Source organism: Girardinichthys multiradiatus, chromosome 8 (assembly GCF_021462225.1).
Source record: "Girardinichthys multiradiatus isolate DD_20200921_A chromosome 8, DD_fGirMul_XY1, whole genome shotgun sequence".
Lineage (NCBI taxonomy): Eukaryota > Metazoa > Chordata > Actinopteri > Cyprinodontiformes > Goodeidae > Girardinichthys > Girardinichthys multiradiatus.
In genome coordinates, this window is record NC_061801.1 from 16,810,032 (window position 1) to 16,830,871 (window position 20,840).

The window sequence follows — 20,840 nt, forward strand, 5'->3', positions numbered from 1 at the left end:
GACCGCAGAGTGAAGGCAAAAGGGCAAACAAGTGCTAAGCATCTCTGGAAACTCCTTCAAGACTGTTAGAAAACCATTTCAGGTGACTACCTCTTGAAGCTCATCAACAGAATGCCAAGAGTGTGAGTAGCAGTAATCAAAGCAAAAGGTGGCTACTTTGAAGAACCTAGAATATAAGACATATTTTCAGTTGTTTCACACTTTTTTGTTCAGTATATAATTCCACATGTGTTAATTTATAGTTTTGATGCCTTCAGAGTGAAGCTACAATATTCATAGTCATGAAAATAAAGACAACTCTTTGAGTGAGAAGGTGTGTCCAAACCTTTGGTCTGTACTGTAAGTGTCACTTAAAAAGAAAAAGTACAAATAAAAAATTTTTTTCAAAACAATTTATATATGAGATATATGAGAATCAACATCAGTTAGATATCACTTTAATAAATGAAACACCAACCTACTTTGTGAAAAATGACAAAATGATGACTTTATTTAAAGGAAAACAGGAAAACTCAAAAATATCTACTGAGGGTAAATCAGATGCCACATTTTGGCAGCGTCAAGAAGTCACAGTAAGAGATTGTTGAGCTATGTTATCTGATCTATCTTTAAGCCTTTAGTCTAACCCTCATGATGAAAAGTGTTATGTGAATATTTTAACGTATTAATGTAATCTTTGTAAGTGCAGTCAGATCACATCTAACCTGTGGTCCTGGTTTCCCACGGAGACCCGGTAAACCTGGAGCTCCTTGGATACCCTAACCAGGGCAAACAATACATGTTAAATCTGAGACAAACACTTAAACAGCATCCAAAAAACAGAACAAAACTCTTGATTTCTCTTAAAGGAAACAGACATTAGACATGCATGATTTTGCTCCCTACTCTTCATCTCTTGAGGCTACTTTGCTCTCTGCTAGACTGGATTCTACTTACACACAGAGAGACAAATGTGAAAGACTGACATAAGAATTTCCATAAGGTGGACAGCAGACATCTGGCTAAGTCATTTTGTGGGGGCAGCAGTGCAACAAAGGTTGTGTAACAAGGGATATGCATGATTGGAGGCGGTGTGCCCAGAAGGGGCTAATGAGGTTCAGTCCGGGGGTGGGGGTGAGGGGGGCTGTGGGAGGACAATGTGAGTATATGTATTCCAGTATAAAATGTACAACAGAAGTCACCTACCTTATCTCCTTTGTACCCAATGTCCCCCTGCTCCCCAGGAATCCCAATGTCTCCCTGATACATAGAGAAGGATGCAAATGCATGGAGGATGATGGATGGATTTTGGGCAAAAAGAGACAAAAACAGAGGAAAAAACATTAGGGGGGACTGTAACACTCTCAATCAATCACACTTGACTTTTTATCGACACACAAAACATATTAGTGCGCTATAAATTGCAACTACCAATGCATAATGAATGTAGTTCAGTGGATTAGCCAAGGTTTTCATGTGGCGTCAATCTGTCTTCTAAAAGGCACTGAAAGGAGTCGCTCCATCCACCCTGCGCCATGGGTTTTAGAGAGTGAGTAAGGTTCCAGTAAACTGAAAGTTGCTAAGATTTACTCATTTTAACTCTACTCTGTATATAGACAGCCACAATGATATGTTTCTATTGCTGGTGGAAGACGCATTTTCGAAACCATTTCTTTGGCTTTTGTGCTCTTTGTGCAAGATTGACTTTTTACAAAAATAATTAAAATGCAAGAAATCCTCCTTGAACCTCATCATGTTAATGATTCTGGAAACACTGCTATTTAAATTTAATTAAACTCAATTCAATATTTGTCACATTATAACAAATGTCATCTCAAGGAATGTTACAATTCATATTCCGTCATAAACAATGGATATAAAAAGTGAACACACCCCTGTCAAAATACCATATTTATGATGTAAAGATATTAGAACAAGACAAATCATTTCATAACTTTAATACCTCTAATGTGACACATATCCTGTTTTATTCAACTGAAAAACAAACAAATCTGTAGTTGGAGAAAACATGAAACGACGGTTCTCCGTAACTGTTACAAAGAAAAGAGAGCGCATGGTCAGGGAGGCTGCCAAGAGGCCCACAGTAACACTAAAGGAGCTGCAGGGATTTCTGGTTAGTACTGGGTCTGTTCTTTATGTGACAACAATCTCCTGAATTCTACATTTGTCTGGACTAAAGAGCAGGATTGATGAACAGAAGCCTTTTTTCTTCGAAAGAAAACAACTAGTTCTGGCTGTAGGGTCCCAAAACGTTGTGTGAAAATGGGCTGCTGAAACCAAACTGTAACGTTTTGCCACAACTCCAAAAGGACTGTTTGAGCCAAAAACAGCACTGAGCATCGACAAAGAAATACCATCCACACTGTGAGACACGGTGCTGGCAGCATCATGCTCTGGGATTCTGTTTCTTCAGATGGAACTAGACTTTTTGTCAAGGTGGATCCAATCATGAACAGTTCTAAATACCGGTTAGTTTGACCCTAAACCTTCAGGTGCCTTCTACAAGGCTAAGGATGATGAGAGATTTTTATCATCAAGAATTCATCCAAATCAACAAAATAATGGCTTTGTCTAAAGAAAAATCAAGTTTACAGCTAATTAGCCAGATATCTGAACTAAATTTGACAGTAAAATCTGTGATGTCACCTGAAGACGACTATGGACAAGAGATGTCCTCATAGTCTGACAGTTTTGGAGAACCTTTGCAAAACAGATTAGGCAAATTTTGCCAAGTGAAGATATGGTATGCTGATATACCTCTACCAAAGAATGAATGCCTTAACTGAATCAAAAAGTGCTTCAAAGTATTAGTTCAAGGATTTACACTCTTATGCAATAAGGCTGCTGAAGCCATTACATTTTTCACGTTTTTCCCTCAAACAGATTGGTTTGTTTTCGGTTGAGTTGAACAGCATAAATGTCACATTATATGTGGAGAAAGTTTTTCAATAATTTATCAGGGTCTTTTATTTTTATGTCACAATAATGAGATATTTTAACACAATACTGCAAGGTTTTATTTGTCGTTCATGTCGTACTACTGTTGATATCTTAAAACTCAATCTTTTAAAAAGAACTGTCAAGGTTTTAAGAAATAACCAATAGTGATTCAATAGTTTTAACAAAAAATAAAATTAATTATCTTTAATTATCTTGTGAGGGAAGAATGGAGCGGGAGATTGACAGATTGGTGCGGCTGCCACAGTAATGGGGGCACTGTGCCGGTCCGTTGTGGTGAAGAGAGAGCTGAGCCGAAAAGTGAAGCTCTCGATTTACCGGTCGGTCTACGTTCCTACCCTCACCTATGGCCATGAACTTTGGGTCATGACTGAAAGAACGAGATCCCGGATACAAGCGGCTGAAATGATCTTCCTCCGTAGGGTGGCCGGGCACTCCCTTAGAGATAGTTTGAGGAGCTCGGCCATCCGGGAGGGGCTCGGAGTAGAGCCGCTGCCCCTCCACATCGAGAGGAGCCAGTTGAGGTGGCTCGGGCATCTATACCGGATGCCTCCTGGGAGGTGTTCCAGGCAGGTCCCACCGGGAGGAGGCCCAGGGGACAGCCCAGGACACGCTGGAGGGACTATGTCTCTCGGCTGGCCTGGGAACGCCTTGGGCTCCCCCTGGAGGAGCTGGAGGAGGTGTCTGGGGAGAGGGACGTCTGGGCGTCTCTGCTGAGTCTGCTGCCCCCGCGACCCGGTCCCGGATAAAGCGGAAGACGACGAGTACGAGTAATTATCTTTTTTTTATTTTACTTTTTCAAACCATAGCTTGTTTATGTGCATATAATAGGAACAGTTTCTAATTCTGTTTCCAAATGTTTTAAACATTCGTAATATTTTAAATACTGGTACTATAAGTGGTTAATCACATTCAGAAAGGTGGATAAGATAAGATTTCTCACAAAAGCAGGTCGGAGAGGGTCTGAGAGGCTGTTATTTAAGAAAACCTGTCAAGAATTTTGTTCTAAGAATGTTTAAAATCTGAAATCCCAATGAAATCGTGCTTGATATCTAAAGGCTGACAGAAATGCATACATAGAGTACATAATCATCACATGCTGCATAAAGCACAGGCCAATAACAGGAATATTCAGATCACCTTATCACCTTTCAGTCCTGGTTCTCCAGGATTTCCAGGTACCCCCTGGAGAAAAGAGCAACATGCAAGTTAGAGTTACAACCTACAGTTCGCTCACTAGATGACAGACCAGGGGTGGGCAGTCCGGGTCCTGGAGGCCTACAAGGTTCAGAGGTTTCCGTGCTTCCCAACACACCTGAATCACATGGATTGATCATTAGCGTACTCCTGCAGGATTGGCGCGTGAAGTCAGCTATTTTATACAGGTGTGTTGGAGCAGTGACGCATCTGAGACATGCATGAAGCCTCCCCTTGAGGACCAGGAATGACCACCCCTGCAATAGACTGATGGCCATGTGAAAACAATTAATTGTGATTAGTATTAACCGTCCTTTTGTTTTAGAACACATCTAAGGCTACCATTAACACGCAATGCAAGAATTGACTTTCCACCAATGTGTTTGAGAGATTACTTTGAGTCCAGCAGGTCCAGGAGGGCCCATTTCTCCCACAGGTCCCATGTCACCCTAAAGCCAGGAAAAATAGACACCAACCGTTTAGTGATAACACATGCATAAAGTGCAGATAAACCCAAACAGTCTTATACAATGTGAACACCATCTAATTCTGTTTAATAACTCAAAGAATAAATTCATTGCTTCCAGATCATCTATACACATATCATGCTGCAGAGAAGCAGCATGATAAAATGTGAACATACACAAGCCAAGATTGTGATTAATCTCAAGCCTGAAATAAAGAGAGGTTTTGGCTCAGTGTGTCCAATGTTTGCCTCTTGAGTAGGGTTGTATCTCCATATGTGACACAGTAGATTATTTAAGAATATGGCTCAAAAAAGTCCCTTAAAACAAATCAGATCCTTTGGCATTGAAACCTTCGATGAAGAAAAGCTCCTTCCTGGATATTTGGGAACATCAAATGCAGAGGAATGATGTTATTAAGCAGTGCTTTCTTCATATTTTGTCACAAGACAACTGTAACTTCAATGTGTTTCATTATTTCACAGATTTTAAATTGTAGACCAACGCAAAGTAATGCATAATTGTGATGTGGAAGGAAAAGGACACATGGTTGCCAATTTCTTTTATAAATAAAAATATGAAAAGTGTGGTATGCATTTGTTATCAGCCTGCCTGGGTTTATACTTTGCAGAAATATTAACTCAGGCCAGTTAGGGCTGTAAGTCTTTTAGAGTATATCTCTAACAGCTTTGCACATCTAGAAACTGAGGGTTTGCTACAGTCTTTCTACAGATTCTCAATTCAATTTATTTTTGACTTTGACTGGGCCATTCTAAATTAAAATCTTTTGATTTAAACCCTTACATTGTAGTCTGGCTGTATGTTTAGTGTTGTTCTGTTATAAGGTGAAGGTCTACCCTCAAGTCTCAAGTCTTATATATGCAGTTCCTCCAGAGTTACTATGGGTCTCTCAGCTGCTTCTCTGATTAAAGCTCTCCTTGCCCAGTCTGTCAGATTAGGTGGACAGCCTTGTCTTGATAGGTGTTGATTTACACCATACTCTTTTCATTTTTTGATGAGTAAAACATGTTCCATCTTTACCTGGTTTAGTTTTTGTTCTTCAGGATGCTATTTGTTTACTGACGTTCTCTATCCAACCCCTGAGGTCTTCACAACAAAGCTATATTTTTACATAAATTAAATTTCACCAAACTCTGTTTACTAATTAGCTGACCTTTGAAGGCAATTTGCTATAAAGAATTTTATCTAGGGGTATTAGAGTATGGGTGACTGAATACAAATGGAGGGCATTTTTTCATATTTCCATTTGTAAAATGCTTGGAAACCATGCATCACGTTGCTTCCATTTAGCACTACATTTTATTGGTCTACCAATGAAAATCCAAATATGATTCCATTGAAGTTTTTGGCTTTAAAGAAAAAAAGTGGAAAAGACTCCGGTATAAAAACCTTTGCAAGGCGCTATAAGTTTCTAACTCATCAGCTACAACAAGAAGCTCCTAGGTTTAATTTCAGGCCAGTGCAGCCTGTCCAGCCAAGTTTTGATCAAAGTTACTTTGAGGACACGGCACAGAAATTACATTTCTGATACTTCTAATGAGAGACAAGGATAGAAAACTTCTCTGTCTTTTTTGTTTGGAGTTGTGTAAACAAAAACAGCTGTCTAGACATTTTCTGCTCTCCTTTTTTCTACAGTGGCCAGGCGTCATTTAAAGCTTTCAGCAATGACTCCCCGGAGCAGGGTGTTGGTATACTTAAATCATTTAAGTGTGGCTCATTGCTGCTGTAGAGGACATGAAGCTGGGGTTGGAGCTATAATCAACCATTCCCCCAATTACAGGCCTACTACAACCGCTAGTGGCCTAGAATAGACCAGGAGGAGCGGCAGTGACAGCTGAGGATGGGACACAACAAGAGAAACCAGTGAGACATTATAATCAGGTGCAATTATGTGGTTCTCAGGCCGGGGAGGCATGCAGGACAAGGTGATGGGTGGGCAGCAGGCAGCTACTGTCCAGAAATAGTTAATGGCAGGAAGAATCCTAATGAGAAGAGGATGCGCTGCTTTGATTCAACAAACTGTGGAGAACTGTCAATCATGTCTTCCACGTTTACAATCTAGTATTGTTCCTCATTTCAAATATGTTCACAGCGATCAATAACCTTCAGAATGTGAGCAGTTTATCAAAAAGGTGTAAAATGACAATGGGATGAAATTGGGGATGTATATTTCCAATTAAGCAGACACATTAGGTTTCATTAAAACCTTCTCCTACACATTTGGGAACTTATCAGAATTGTTTCTGGGAAAATAACATCCATAACCCAGACAGAAAACAAAGATCACGCACAGAAGGTCAATGAGGAGTACTCACAATTAGTCCGGGGACTCCGTTTGGACCTGGGGCTCCCATGTCACCCTAGTTAGAGAGGAGGGAAAAGATGAAGGGAGCAGGAGAAGCAGAAAGGTTTGTGGGTTATTGGGTCTTTAAAAAAAAAAAAAAAAAAAAAATGCCCAGGAGAGTGGCTTAGTATTCACTGAAGCTTCTGAGAGGGGGTTGTGTGCATGATGTATGGGTGTATGTGTGTGTGTCTGTGTGTTTGAGGTAAAGGTGATGAGGTTTGTGAGCCCCATCGCTTCATTTTGGCTTTTCCAAATATGCAGGTTAGTTTTACCTCAAAAGGGAAGAAGGCAACTTTAATGGACCACAAAATAGGGATCCTAAGGATTGTGGTAACTTAATTTCTTCTTTAAAGCTTCAAATAAGAAAAAATCTTATTTGCTTTTATTCAGAATAAGTCAGCATCTACCACATAAACTGTCCAAACATTAGCTGCCGGTTCAGTAGTCAGTCTTATTAACTACAAACTCTTCTTTCACATTTGTACAGAAATATTTGACGATGCTTTCATCTCTTACTGATTTTTTTTTTTACAACCGATTACCACCATTTTTGTAGTTTTATTAGATGCTAAGCAAAGAAAATAAATATGTTAACGGGCCTGAGTCATTAGGGTGAATTCAGTTTTGCTAGTTGCTAAAGAAATTTCTATTTTATGTCAAATTAACCAGCGATACAGTATCTTACCTTATCCAATTATTCTAACTGTAGCTTAAATATTATAAATGATTGATTATAACAGTTATAACAGCACTAGGGTTAGCTTTCTAAAATTTATTTATATTTATATTTATTTATACATTTATTGATATTTGATTTCTATGTATATAACCTATTAGTAGCTTCCAAGTTCCTATGTTGCAAAATATTATACCTTTTTGTTGTTCTGTCTTTTGAATAAAAAAACAAAAACAAGCTACAACTTCACCAGAATTGTTTTCAAATAGCTGAATTTGTCATTCTTGTAAGCAAGGGAAACGTGTAGGAGCCTTCCTCCAGCTGCGTGTCTGGCAGTGGGCAGCAACAGATGCCCAATCCTCTAAGCTCCTTGTATTAAAAGACCTTTACAGTGTAGAAATGGAATGACAGACAGGGTTTTAAAGCGTAAATTTCTATAAAATCTAAGTTTAACTTGAAAATAGTAACAATGTCCTTCCTAGTAAAAAGATAAAATTTACTTTCAGGAAAAATAAAAGCTACAAATCTAATAAGTGGATGAAGTATAAGGTTAAGTGCCTGATCTACAAGGCTTAACCCTTAGGCAAGTGGGACTGATGTTTTTCCCCAGACATGAATGCACCTTATGTTCATTATGTAATTACAGGTGGGTCAAACTGCAACTTGCTGTCTGATTTGTATTTTTCCACTCAGGCAGGAGAAGTGACACATATGTAAAAATGACAGTGAACATACCAAAAAATAAATAAATACAGTTAAACTATTTGATGTCTTCCATATGAGCAGAGCCATTGTACATGGTGTGTGTTCTGACAATGCTGAATTTCTGAATTAAGTGCTATTACTCATACTGACATCTTATTACATAATTTAGTGTTCCTGGATATCAGGTTATAAAAGGACTACATGTGTGGTGGTGGACAGCTTACAAGTAGTGGATGGAAAAGTCTTCTCTGTAAAACTGCTCACCACTTAGCAGTGTAGGTTTTATTTGTAAATGAGGGCCAACTTAAATGATTTACAAATGACCAAAGGCATGGTATGAAGCTGAATACATTAGTAAAACTTGTCCAGAGTAAATTCAAACAAAACAGAGAAGACGGTAGAAAGCCACATAATTTAACCAGCAGCTAAGGCACTAAAGTTTGTGTAAAACTCTGGACTGGTAAGGGTTTTACATGTGGGGTAGGTGAACATGGAACGTACTGGGTCTCCATCTGGTCCAGGTGGCCCTCTCTCCCCAAAGTCTCCTGGAAACCCCTGAGAACAAAGAGAAAAGCTTTAATTCGATGAAACTTTTGAATATGTAAGAATTGATTTTGTTACCACCTGGGGGTGAAAAAAACACGTTTATGGGTGGGTTTTTTAGATTGATAGCATTACGCTTATTTTTTAGAGGTTGAAGGCTAATTATACATCCAGTATTTACAGATTGTGATCAGTTTTAACAATAGTGTTTGTGGACACATCAATATAAGCTTAGGTTTTGTCTTCTGTCAATATTTGGACCTCAATATCGAGCAGTTAAGGGCCTGGGTACTGCAAAATATCTTAGCTAAATACAAAGACATGGACAAACATTTTTGCAGCCCTGGTAAAGATGTGTACAAAGAATTGCAGTAGCATAATCTTAATTTGAAAAATAATTTGAAAAATCCAATTGGTACATTCATTCTGTGAAGAAGAAAACTGTGTTAAAAATAATAGGTTTTCCTGAAATCTTTGGTGGTAAAATTAGTAATGTTCTTACCAATCTCCTAAGAATAAGAATTACTGATGCATTTATTTTATTTAAACCTTACATTTTTAAGTTGATTAGAGTTTTTACAAATCTTTTGATTAATTTAATTTCAAGGACTATATGAAACACGACACAGAAGCCCATTTCTTATAAGGCTGGATGAGGATCCATATTTATCTTGCTACTGCTCACAGTCAGCTGGATGGTATAGGAGGTGGAAAAATCTAGAAAACTCATTGTTAGAGAACTGCAGCTAAGAGTCTCCATAACAACCATTAGATGCTATCTATATGCAGACCGATTGTTTGGGAGGCATGTGAGAAATGTCTTTCTGTCCTACCATCACAAATGTAAACGTGTGCAGTTTACTAAATGCAAATGTGACTTTAAATGGAACTGCATGCTTTGGTCAGAAGGGACTGATTAGGCTTTTTGGCAACAAACCATCCAAGTGGGTTTGGCAAGAAACAATATTCTTGCCCACTGTGATTCTGTGGGTCCGGTACTCTTTAAAGACCTTGGGAACCTTGTTGGAGGTCATTTTAATGAAAACTCTGTCCACCTCTGACACAAAACTAGAAATAAGTAATCACTGGATGTTTCAGCAGTATACTAATCCAAAACATGTGGTCAAATCAACACAGAAATGGTCAACCAGACGTGAAGTGGACTTTATTCAATGCCAACATGTGTAGCACGCTTAAATAACTGTACCCATATTGTAGGTTGCATTTTCAGCTTGAGATTATGTTACTGTAATGGAAAAGTAATATATTTAAGGCTTTTCATTCATGGTTATCAGGAATGCGAGCAAATTTACCAGGGTCATTTTGTGTTTAACAGTTAATGTACAGTCATTTTTAGCTTCTTCTCTTCTAACATTTACTTATTCAATCTTTTTGCTGAGCAAATAAAGCCACTACTGTAGCTGCACAGCAATTATGGTAATGTTACAAGGTCAAATGCAATATTAAGTACAAAGTTATTCAAGAGCATTCTTAAATTGAGAACATTATGGTCCTATTAAAAGCATTAAATCTTTTAACTGTAGGGTGTGGGTCACTTGCTGTTCGTAACTTTTAAACTGTAGAAAGAGAGAAAGTGAGCCAAGCAATTATTTATGTTCATTTAGCAGTAAATGGGAGGCTAATCTAAGCTTTACAAAGCATTGGAGCTCCAGCAGAGAGCAACCACATCTGCAGAAAGCCCTACTGCCAAGAGCTTTAAAACTGAGACCATTCAGAAACACTCATAATGACTACTTTCCGCTACTCTGGCCTCAAAGCATTGTTTTAACATGCTAATTACTGTGACCTCCAGATAATGTTAGTTATTTCTGTCAGAGTAGAGATCGAGCAGATAAACTGCATGTATACTTTATTTTAATCAGTGAGTCATCTAAGAAAGACAATCTGCTGACTAAATGTAGCACTTTGTGTTTGACTTTTCTGTTCTGAGCAAAACAAGTCAGGCAGATTTTTTGTTATTTGATTTATAAAGAAATAAGAAAACAAATCCCTCTCTTCTAGAATCACCAAAGAAAAACAAAAATAGGGTCAATAAGCTGGACGGCTTACTGTATCCTTGAAGTACAAAAGAGGAAGCGCAAGTGTCATAGAAATCTATAAAGCATGTAAAAAGTTGTTTGATGCAGCCATAAAAACTGAGGAAAGAAGGCTCTTTCATTTTGGCATAAAAAAGCTTTTGCCAAGTGGTTAAAAATAATTAAAGAGGAATTATCCACAGCTTAAAGGGAAACTTCAGTATTTTACAAGTGAAGTTTTGTAAAACGTTCAACAGTTAATATCTTATCTGCAGTAGATCAGTCTCCTAGAATCTTTATTTAGTTTGAATCTAGTTAATGGCTAGTCCAAGAGTTGTCAAGGCCAAAGTTAACTTCTATTGTCAATTTCTAAACCTATTTCATAAAACCTTTAAACCCCAATCTCCATCTGATGGTTATTTACAGAGAGGTTGTTGATTATCTACACAGGAAATTCCTGTTGTGATATCTAATCTATAGATTTTATGATTCATGAATAATGTATTTGTAATTTTGCGCTTCATGTATTTACAATATAAACGCTCTATGTGCTGTTTGGCATGTTTTTTAATGTCCTCTTAATCTTTTAAGTTTATTTTTTATTGCTTCTAATGTTTTTGTACCAGTCTCTGGGACAACAGATGGAAATTAGCTTAAAAAAACCTGGTGTGTATCCAAAAGTTAAGGAAGATAAATAAAACAGCGTTCACATTAACTGGGGTAATAGTTTTACTTTTTACACTTTTTTACATGATTTTTGTGTTTTACTCAAGAAGATCTTTGGCAGCGCCCCTCCTACCTCCGTTTACCATGTAAATAATCACTGGCTTCTATAAATAACCACAGAACATAAACATGATAATAGTTTGAAGTTCATAAGGTTCCGTTAAACCAGGATGATTTTTTAGGGATTAGAGTTATTTTAAGACAGCAGAGGACCATTGTGGTCTTGGCTTTAGACTATTCATTAGCTAACTTTGCTTTAAAAATCCTGTAATAATTGCTTTAAGGAAATCTCTCCCTTCATGTGACATGGAAAAAAACTTTTACTCAGTAATAACTTCAAACAGATTTAGGTTTGATGTGCATAAAGAAAGATCTACCACTGATGGGTCTGACAACAGGGGAAAAGAGATGCCAAAAGACAAATAAAAGCAGGTATTATTTAAAAAGAAGCACCAAGTTGAAAAGAAGAACTCTGGAACGTTTTGGTCTGTCTACTGTTTTAGATATCTATCTTGGTCTTTGAGAAATGTCAGAACGTGTGTCTGTGTGAGTGTGCTTCCTTGACAGAGAACAAGCATTGCGGTTCTGACTATTAAAATGTCTGGCTCCGGTCTGTGCTGTTGTCCTTTTTTTATCGTGGAAGATTAGAGCGATCTCTTAAGGATCATCTTGTCAGCCGTCCTCACGCTCTACTTTTTCTGCAGGAACAATTAGATGCAGATTCCAAAACCACTGAAATTACATAACTCCTCCTGACACCTTATTCTCAACTCAACGGTAGACATAACCAAATCTGTCGGTGTCATATCCAGCACATTATTGCCTTGAAATACAGAAGTGCTGCTTTCGTACATCATCTACAATGTGCTGCAGTCGGGGAGAAGTACAAATGTTACGACATCTGGTCTATGTGAATACTTTTAACTTTATAGGATCTATAAAATAACCAGAAAGAATGTTTTTATGGCAGAAACGTGTCAGCTCGCGAGCCTTATGGAAAACATGTCTGCAGAGAATGCATACACAAACTCAAATAAAATGCGAACAAAGCCACAAAATGCGATAATGCATCTATACCATACTTGTCACTTATAAAAGTAACAATTATACCCCGCCCCCCTTATTAGTGCGTTCAAACGTTTTGGCACCACAAATGTCATGTTTACTGAAAAGTCAATGAACAACAGCTGCAAAAGGCAACTGTGGCTCAGTAGGAAGAGTAGTTGTCTTGCAATCAGAAGGTTGTGGGTTTGATTCCAGCTTCCTCCTGCCATATGTCAATGTGCCCCTGGGCAAGGCACTTAACCTCAAGTTGCCTACCGATCTGCGTATCAGTGTATGAATGTGTGAGCGTTAGTGAGTGCGATTGGGTGAATGTGGCTCTAGTGTAAAGCGCTTTGAGCAGTCTGTATGACTGGAAAAGTGCTATATAAGTTCAGTCCATTTACCATTTACCAAAATGACCTCAGCAGTATGTTCATGAAAATCAACAATATTTTTGTACAAAATATATGCTGAATCAGCATGGTTTAAACCCATGCAGATAGAGCATCTTAATGAGCTTGCTCTGGGCAAAGTGGAATTTTTTTTTCAACATTACATTGATGGAGATATGTATTTATACTAGTGTGAAGGCCCTCAAATGGTGGTACTATTATTTGTGCTTACACGTAAGTGGTATTGAGAGAAAATTTTGGTTTAACATTTTAAAAGATTTAAGATATTTAGCTTTGTATTTACTACAAAGTTAAATATCTTATAGAGATTAGTTGCTTTAACCACACTGATGTTTCCATCACTTCCTGACTGACAGGGGATTAGTCAATGGCAGCTTTATGCATGCACGTTTCATAAGCAATCTCGACACAGAGGGAGTAGCTCTGACTGCAGCTTGGAGGGACTGCTGTATGAGGACCTGGCAGCCCGTGAGTACTTTGGACAGGGAACGGTCCTATGCCAGCACCTGCAGCTCAAAGCTGTCCACAAAAACCAAGACAGAGAAAAAGCTAGCAACATCTCAGGATCTCCAGCTCATGATAAAATATTTGACAAAAAAAATATATTGTGAACTAGACACACAGCTATGATTTGAAAGGATATACCAACTTGAGTATAAAAGGTGAGTTAAAAAAAACTGTTAGCCAATACAATCATTTTTCCTCACAATCAATTTAATTGTTAATAAATTAAATAAATTAAATTTATTTAATTTCCCTTAGGAATTAATGAAGTATTTTTGAATTTGAATTGAATTTACCCTGGTATTAGTGAGTATCAAGTAACAGTGAATGACATTTCTTTTGTGAACAACAGCTAACCTCATTAACATATTTGCACCCTTTTTGCTCCCTGTTCAACGCTCTTCTCCTAAATATCTGGCATGAGCCCCAAGTCCAGTGCAGCCTTAAGTCTAAGCAGCTTCACAACGAAATGTGCTTTCATAAGCCTCCAAAGAACAAAAAACACCAGAAAAAGTTGTTTCAAAAGTCTCGTGTTACCGTTAACATGTCCTTCAGTATGGTGGTCCTTAGACACCTTAGTATTTACTAAAATAGTAACCGGTTATAAAAAGTTGTGGACCTCTGTGCATTAGTCTAACTTGTCAGTTTGTTTCCCACAGGAGAGCATTATGTGGGTTCTGCATTAGTGTCATCCTGAATAATAAATTCAACTTTAGTCTATTTACTCAAACTGGTTTTAAAATACACATCCAGTAAAAAGAAAATATACAAATATATATTTACAATGGCACACATGATCACATGCAAGAATGATTATCTGTAAAGTATGTTGAGACAAAACTTTACCGGCCTACCCATCTTGCCCCTCTTCCCTGGTTCACCCGGAATTCCCTGAAAATACAAATGGGGAGGGCGGAAAGGGAATAGAAGGAGTTCAAGAAGGACAGAAAAGAATGAGGAAGTTAGTAAAGAAATATGTAAAAGCCATATCACAACCCAAACACTCATGGACAGCACTGATTTAAGCTCAAAACACCCCATTGAAAAGCTGTGGCAGTAAGTGCCTCTTTTTTTATCTGTTCCCAGATGTGAGAAGCAGCTGACTGCAGCCCATTAAACATTTTTCCAAACCGTCATGTAGGACTTTCTACACTTATGCTGAGAATAAACACAAGTATCTCTGGGGTAGAGAGACAGACACTTGAGGGTTTATGAGCCATTTTGTTGTCTAGTGATGGAGGGGTCCTGATTACAGCCTCCCCTGTTGTGACACAACCCCCACCCCCCAGAGCATGTTAAACATAGGCTAATCGTTTTGTGTTTTAGAGGCTGTACAAGGAGTAGGCGAGGAGTTCAGGCAGCTCAAAGGTTCCAAGATGGGGGTTTTATCATATGAGTCATCAACACTCCCACACAGCAACATCCTAGACAGCTGGAGATTATTTCTCGCCTTATGATGGCTTCAATACAGCTGAACAAAATCGGCAAGAGGGCCATCATTTCCATCTTACTGGGATATTGCAGTGCCTTGCAAACGTATTCAGCAGCCTTAAACATTTTCACCTTTTGTCACGTTACAACCACAACCTTCAATGTCTTTTATTTGTATGTAAAACATCAGCACAAAGTAGACAATGACTGTGAAGTGGAAGGAAAATCATGCATGTTTAAAAGGTTTTTACATTTGTATTCAGCTTCCTTCCCTCGGATACCAGAACATAAAATTCTTTGAGGCATCAGAGGACTGTTATGGAACATTAGTGAACAAACAGTATCATAAAGACCAAGGAATACACCAGAAAGGTCAAAGATAAAGATCATATGGAGAAGTTGAGAGGAACAAATATCTTAAGCTTTGAACATTTCATAGAGTCGTTTTCAATCTGTCATCTGAAGACGGAAAGAGCGTGGCACAACTGTAAAACTACCAAGACATGGTTGTCCACATAACCCGATAAGCCAGGAAAGGAGAGCATTATTCAGAGAAGCAGTCAATAGGTAACTGGAGAAGCTGCAGAGATCCACAGCTCAGGTGGGAAAACTGGCTTATGGTACAACTATTAGTCATTCACATGCAATAAATCTGGCTTTTATGGAAGAATGAAAAGACAGGAAAACATTTTTGAAAGAAAAACTAAAAACTAAAAAATCAATTTTAAAGTTTGCCACAAGCCAGGTGGGGACACAGCAAACATGTTAAAAGGGGTGCTCTTGTCATATGAGACTGATATTAAACATTTTGGCATACATGCAAAATGTTTGGGTCCATTTAAGACTGGAAACTATCACTGTACTAACTCTGCAACCTCACACTAACATGGTGGTGGCAGGTATTTTACTTCTACATTGACTGGGAAGTTGAACAGGGTTGATGGCAATTTGGACAGAGCTCAAAACCAGACAATTCTGGAAAAAAATAACTATTAGAGGCTCCAAACACTTGAGACTAGGGCAGAGGTTCAGCTTCCAGTTGGATAAACCCAAAGATACAGTCAGAGCTACAATGGACATGTTTTGATCAAAGCATGTTCCTGTGGTAGAATGTCCCGGGTCAAACTCCAAAACTAATGCGAACAATAATTAATGTTGAGATTTGAGCTGAGAATAATGGCATAATTTTAAGTCTTGCATCTGTAATAGCAGCAATTGCCTCTTTTACACAGTATCAAAAAAGCATCTATTACAAAATATCTCTATAAAATACCTTGAAGTTTGCGGTTGTAACAATAGAAAATGTGAAAAGGTTAAAGGCATGAATACGGTTCAGTGTTTGGGCAGATTTAACAGTACTTGAGAGAGTATACATTTGAGAAGAACTCACTCTTTCGCCATCAGGGCCAGGAAGGCCAAAAAGGCCTGGGATTCCAATGAAACCCTGCAAGAGAAAAGAGAAGAAAGCATGGGGCACAGTTGTGAGTACTTAGACCCAGTACAAGCAGCAAGGAGAACAGCAGCTCCCTTCAGCTCTGAGGCTGGGTTTCAGGGCCCGACAGTCCAGCATGGGGTGGGCTTCCATGAAGAACCAAGCCATGAGGCAAGTGTATATGCCCATGGACTGCATGGTGCTGGCTTCCACGATGTAGTCCAAGGGCACATACCCTCACGCCAGGGATCTCTGAAGATAACCAGGACGACACATTGGGCTGTCAGTACAGTGGAGACACACACAGAGGAAAACAAACACAAACATCACAGTTGAATTATAGGGGAACAGTTGAGATGCGTGTTATTGGTGCAGGTTTACATTTGCACAATACTGAATATGCACTAAATGCAAGGGGGAATGTGAAAAGGTGGCTCGGTGAGAGGGGGAGAAGGGGCTAGAAGGCCTCCTTAAGACAGCAGGGCCTCATACGGAGCTTAAACAGGAAATTCCAGCCTTCGGGGGCAGGGGAGACTTTGGACAAGCCATGGAGAGCTGATAAAGGACCTTTATGGGAACACAACATAAAAATCAGTTTGTGTCCCTGACTGTGTTTCTTTCTGAAGGGTGCATGTTTTTATGCAGAAGTTTATCAATGAAAAGACTTTCAAAAAGTGCCTTTATGAAATACCACAATGTTTACAGCACATGTGAGGGCGCTAGAATTGCAGCCTACTATTAATAGTAGTGTATACTGAATGGGTGAGTGAGAATATGTTTGTGTGCAGAGGTGGATGCTGAAGCACCAAGAACACGCATTCTTTTCATGCATGCATGCATGTGGATGTTGTTTCACTGAGCTACTCAAGCATGCCTTCATGCAGCACAGCATTTACAACATAAAAGACTAGTAGTGTGAGGCCCTAAATCAAAACACTTTCTGTGTGCTTAAACAAAGATTTACTGCCCTCTTCTACAAATACTGTGGAGAGAGAAGTGTTGGTGAGCTAGCAGGGTGACAATCTTGTCATATTTACTAAATATGTGAAAGCAACGTATTTATTAATTTTATCAGATAAAATCTAACTTTAATAGCACATCCTCTTACCCGAATGCCTTTTAGCCCTTTTGGTCCAATAGGTCCTGGTAAACCCTGAAAAGTAAAGCAAATGAATGAAATTTTAGCACCCTAATATTATCCTATTCTATATGTAAACAGAACAAGCCTTATTCTACACCTTATTCTAAAGCAGAGGTACACAATAAGTATTTTCTAAAGCATTTTATTCCAAGTCATTTGATTAGCATAATCTAATTCCACTTTGGCTCTCTGCCTTTCTAGGGCCCTGACCACAAGTGTACCAGTCACAGCAGAGGATTTACTGCACCTGCCTGCCAGGATAACCTTTGGCACCTGGGCTTCCGACTGGACCCTGTTCTCCCTAATGGACAGAAAGAGAAAGAAGTGGCAAGGAATTAAAGAAAAGTAGCATAGGTGAACAAAGTTACCACAAACACACAGTTGGGCTTGGTTAATAAAACATTATCAAACTTTTTATTCATTAGAGCCAGTCCAAGGTATAAGTAAAGTAAGCAGATACTTCCATGCAATTCCTGTTTAAAAATATAAATTAATTGCGTGACTGATGGATCAGCAGTAATTGAGGGAAACAAAACTTTAAAATGTTATATGTAAATTTGTTTGGTGAGGCTGTGAATTATTTTGTTAAAACGGGTCAAGTAGCCAGACTGATTTTACTGGAGATGCAGCAATGACTCTGACACATTAGATGATTTTACACTTGTCTGATGCAAATCTGTGATCAACAGACTAGAAACTAAATATTCAGTCTTTTTCCAGTCAGAGATCACACTTTACGCAACCTAGTACTTACAAAGAATGTAGTGTGGAAGTTGTTACTTGACAAACCTCAAAGTTAGCTAATTTCAAAATGTATTTTGAGTCGTTCTGTTTAAAATCTATTCTGAGAGATATATTAGACTTTTTCTGGAATAGGACTGAAATCCTGCTTAACAGTGACTGTTGTAAATTTCCAGCACAGCAGAGAAAAAAGTGCTTTGTATCTCTGATTTTGTTTCCTGTTTAATTAATTGCTTCATTTCAATAAAGACATTTTTCAGGACAGTTAATTTTTTTATTTATCCAGAAAGCATAAAAAGTATATATATATATATATATATATATATATATATATATATATATATATATATATATATATATATATATATATATATATATATATATATTCAAAAATTCTTAAACAGAAATTGGAAATGGCTAAAACCGGTACCATTACATGACCTTACTTTCTAGTTGTAACCAATTAAACAGTTACATATGTTAGATTTACGTTAAAACCAGCTTAAAATTATATTAATGTCCATAAATTGATCAGCCTCATAATTTAATTCAATTCAATTCAGTTTATTTATATAGCGCCAATTCACAACACATGTCGTCTCAAGGCACTTCACAAAAGTCAGGTACATACAGGTCCTTCTCAAAATATTAGCATATTGTGATAAAGTTAATTATTTTCCATAATGTCATGATGAAAATTTAACATTCATATATTTTAGATTCATTGTACACTAACTGAAATATTTCAGGTCTTTTATTATCTTAATACGGATGATTTTGGCATACAGCTCATGAAAACCCAAAATTCCTATCTCACAAAATTAGCATATTTCATCCGACCAATAAAAGAAAAGTGTTTTTAATACAAAAAACGTCAACTTTCAAATAATCATGTACAGTTATGCACTCAATACTTGGTCAGGAATCCTTTGGCAGAAATTACTGCTTCAATGCGGCGTGGCATGGAGGCAATCGGCCTGTGGCACTGCTGAGGTCTTATGGAGGCCCAGGATGCTTCAATAGCGGCCTTTAGCTCATCCAGAGTGTTGGGTCTTGAGTTTCTCAACGTTTTCTTCACAATATCCCACAGATTCTCTATGGGGTTCAGGTCAGGAGAGTTGGCAGGCCAATTGAGCACAGTGATACCATGGTCAGTAAACCATTTACCAGTGGTTTTGGCACTGTGAGCAGGTGCCGGGTTGTGCTGAAAAATTAAATCTTCATCTCCATAAAGCTTTTCAGCAGATGGAAGCATGAAGTGCTCCAAAATCTCCTGATAGCTAGCTGCATTGACCCTGCCCTTGATAAAACACAGTGGACCAACACCAGCAGCTGACACGGCACCCCAGACCATCACTGACTGTGGGTACTTGACACTGGACTTCTGGCATTTTGGCATTTCCTTCTCCCCAGTCTTCCTCCAGACTCTGGCACCTTGATTTCCGAATGACATGCAGAATTTGCTTTCATCCGAAAAACGTACTTTGGACCACTGATCAACAGTCCAGTGCTGCTTCTCTGTAGCCCAGGTCAGGCACTTCTGCCGCTGTTTCTGCTTCAAAAGTGGCTTGACCTGGGGAATGCGGCACCTGTAGCCCATTTCCTGCACACGCCTGTGCACGGTGGCTCTGGATGTTTCTACTCCATACTCAGTCCACTGCTTCCGCAGGTCCCCCAAGGTCTGGAATCGGCCCTTCTCCACAATCTTCCTCAGGGTCCGGTCACCTCTTCTCCTGCAGCATTTTCTGCCACACTTTTTCCTTCCCACAGACTTCCCACTGGGTTGCCTTGATACAGCACTCTGGGAACAGCCTATTCGTTCAGAAATGTCTTTCTGTGTCTTACCCTCTTGCTTGAGGGTGTCAATAGTGGCCTTCTGGACAGCAGTCAGGTCGGCAGTCTTACCCATGATTGGGGTTTTGAGTGATGAACCAGGCTGGGAGTTTTAAAGGCCTCAGGAATCTTTTGCAGGTGTTTAGAGTTAACTCGTTGATTCAGATGATTAGGTTCATAGCTCGTTTAGAGACCCTTTTAATGATATGCTAATTTTATGAGATAGGAATTTTGGGTTTTCATGAGCTGTATGCCAAAATCATCCGTATTAAGACAATAAAAGACCTGAAATATTTCAGTTAGTGTGCAATGAATCAAAAATATATAAATGTTAAATTTTCATCATGACATTATGGAAAATAATGAACTTTATCACAATATGCTAATATTTTGAGAAGGACCTGTACATTCCAATTAATCCTAACCATTGAACAGTGCAGTCAGATTCAGTTATTTATTCAAATTGGATAAATGTTTTTTTATCTAAGGAAACCCAGCAAATTGCATCGAAAAGTAAATGTTAATGGATGTAGCTCCTGTAGTTGTTTCATCTAGAAAGAAAGAACAGATAAACTTTGCTATATCTAGGAGAGAGAAAGGGTTAAACACTGAAAGACAGGGCTAAGTGGAT

The 20,840-nt window shown here is 38.5% G+C and overlaps 1 protein-coding gene across 1 annotated transcript in view; it reads right to left on the reverse strand.

The window, feature by feature from the left end:
• The window catches only part of col27a1a (collagen, type XXVII, alpha 1a), a 95,999-nt gene that overhangs the window by 31,908 nt on the left and 43,251 nt on the right, over nt 1-20,840 (reverse strand). The window contains exons 9-18 of the mRNA XM_047372996.1: nt 17,883-17,936; nt 17,603-17,647; nt 16,453-16,506; nt 14,478-14,522; nt 8,867-8,920; nt 6,956-7,000; nt 4,551-4,604; nt 4,099-4,143; nt 1,186-1,239; nt 705-758 (exon numbers count right to left, since the gene is read on the reverse strand). Coding sequence (XP_047228952.1) covers nt 705-758; nt 1,186-1,239; nt 4,099-4,143; nt 4,551-4,604; nt 6,956-7,000; nt 8,867-8,920; nt 14,478-14,522; nt 16,453-16,506; nt 17,603-17,647; nt 17,883-17,936 — 504 coding nt within the window. The remainder of the gene's footprint in view (nt 1-704; nt 759-1,185; nt 1,240-4,098; nt 4,144-4,550; nt 4,605-6,955; nt 7,001-8,866; nt 8,921-14,477; nt 14,523-16,452; nt 16,507-17,602; nt 17,648-17,882; nt 17,937-20,840) is intronic.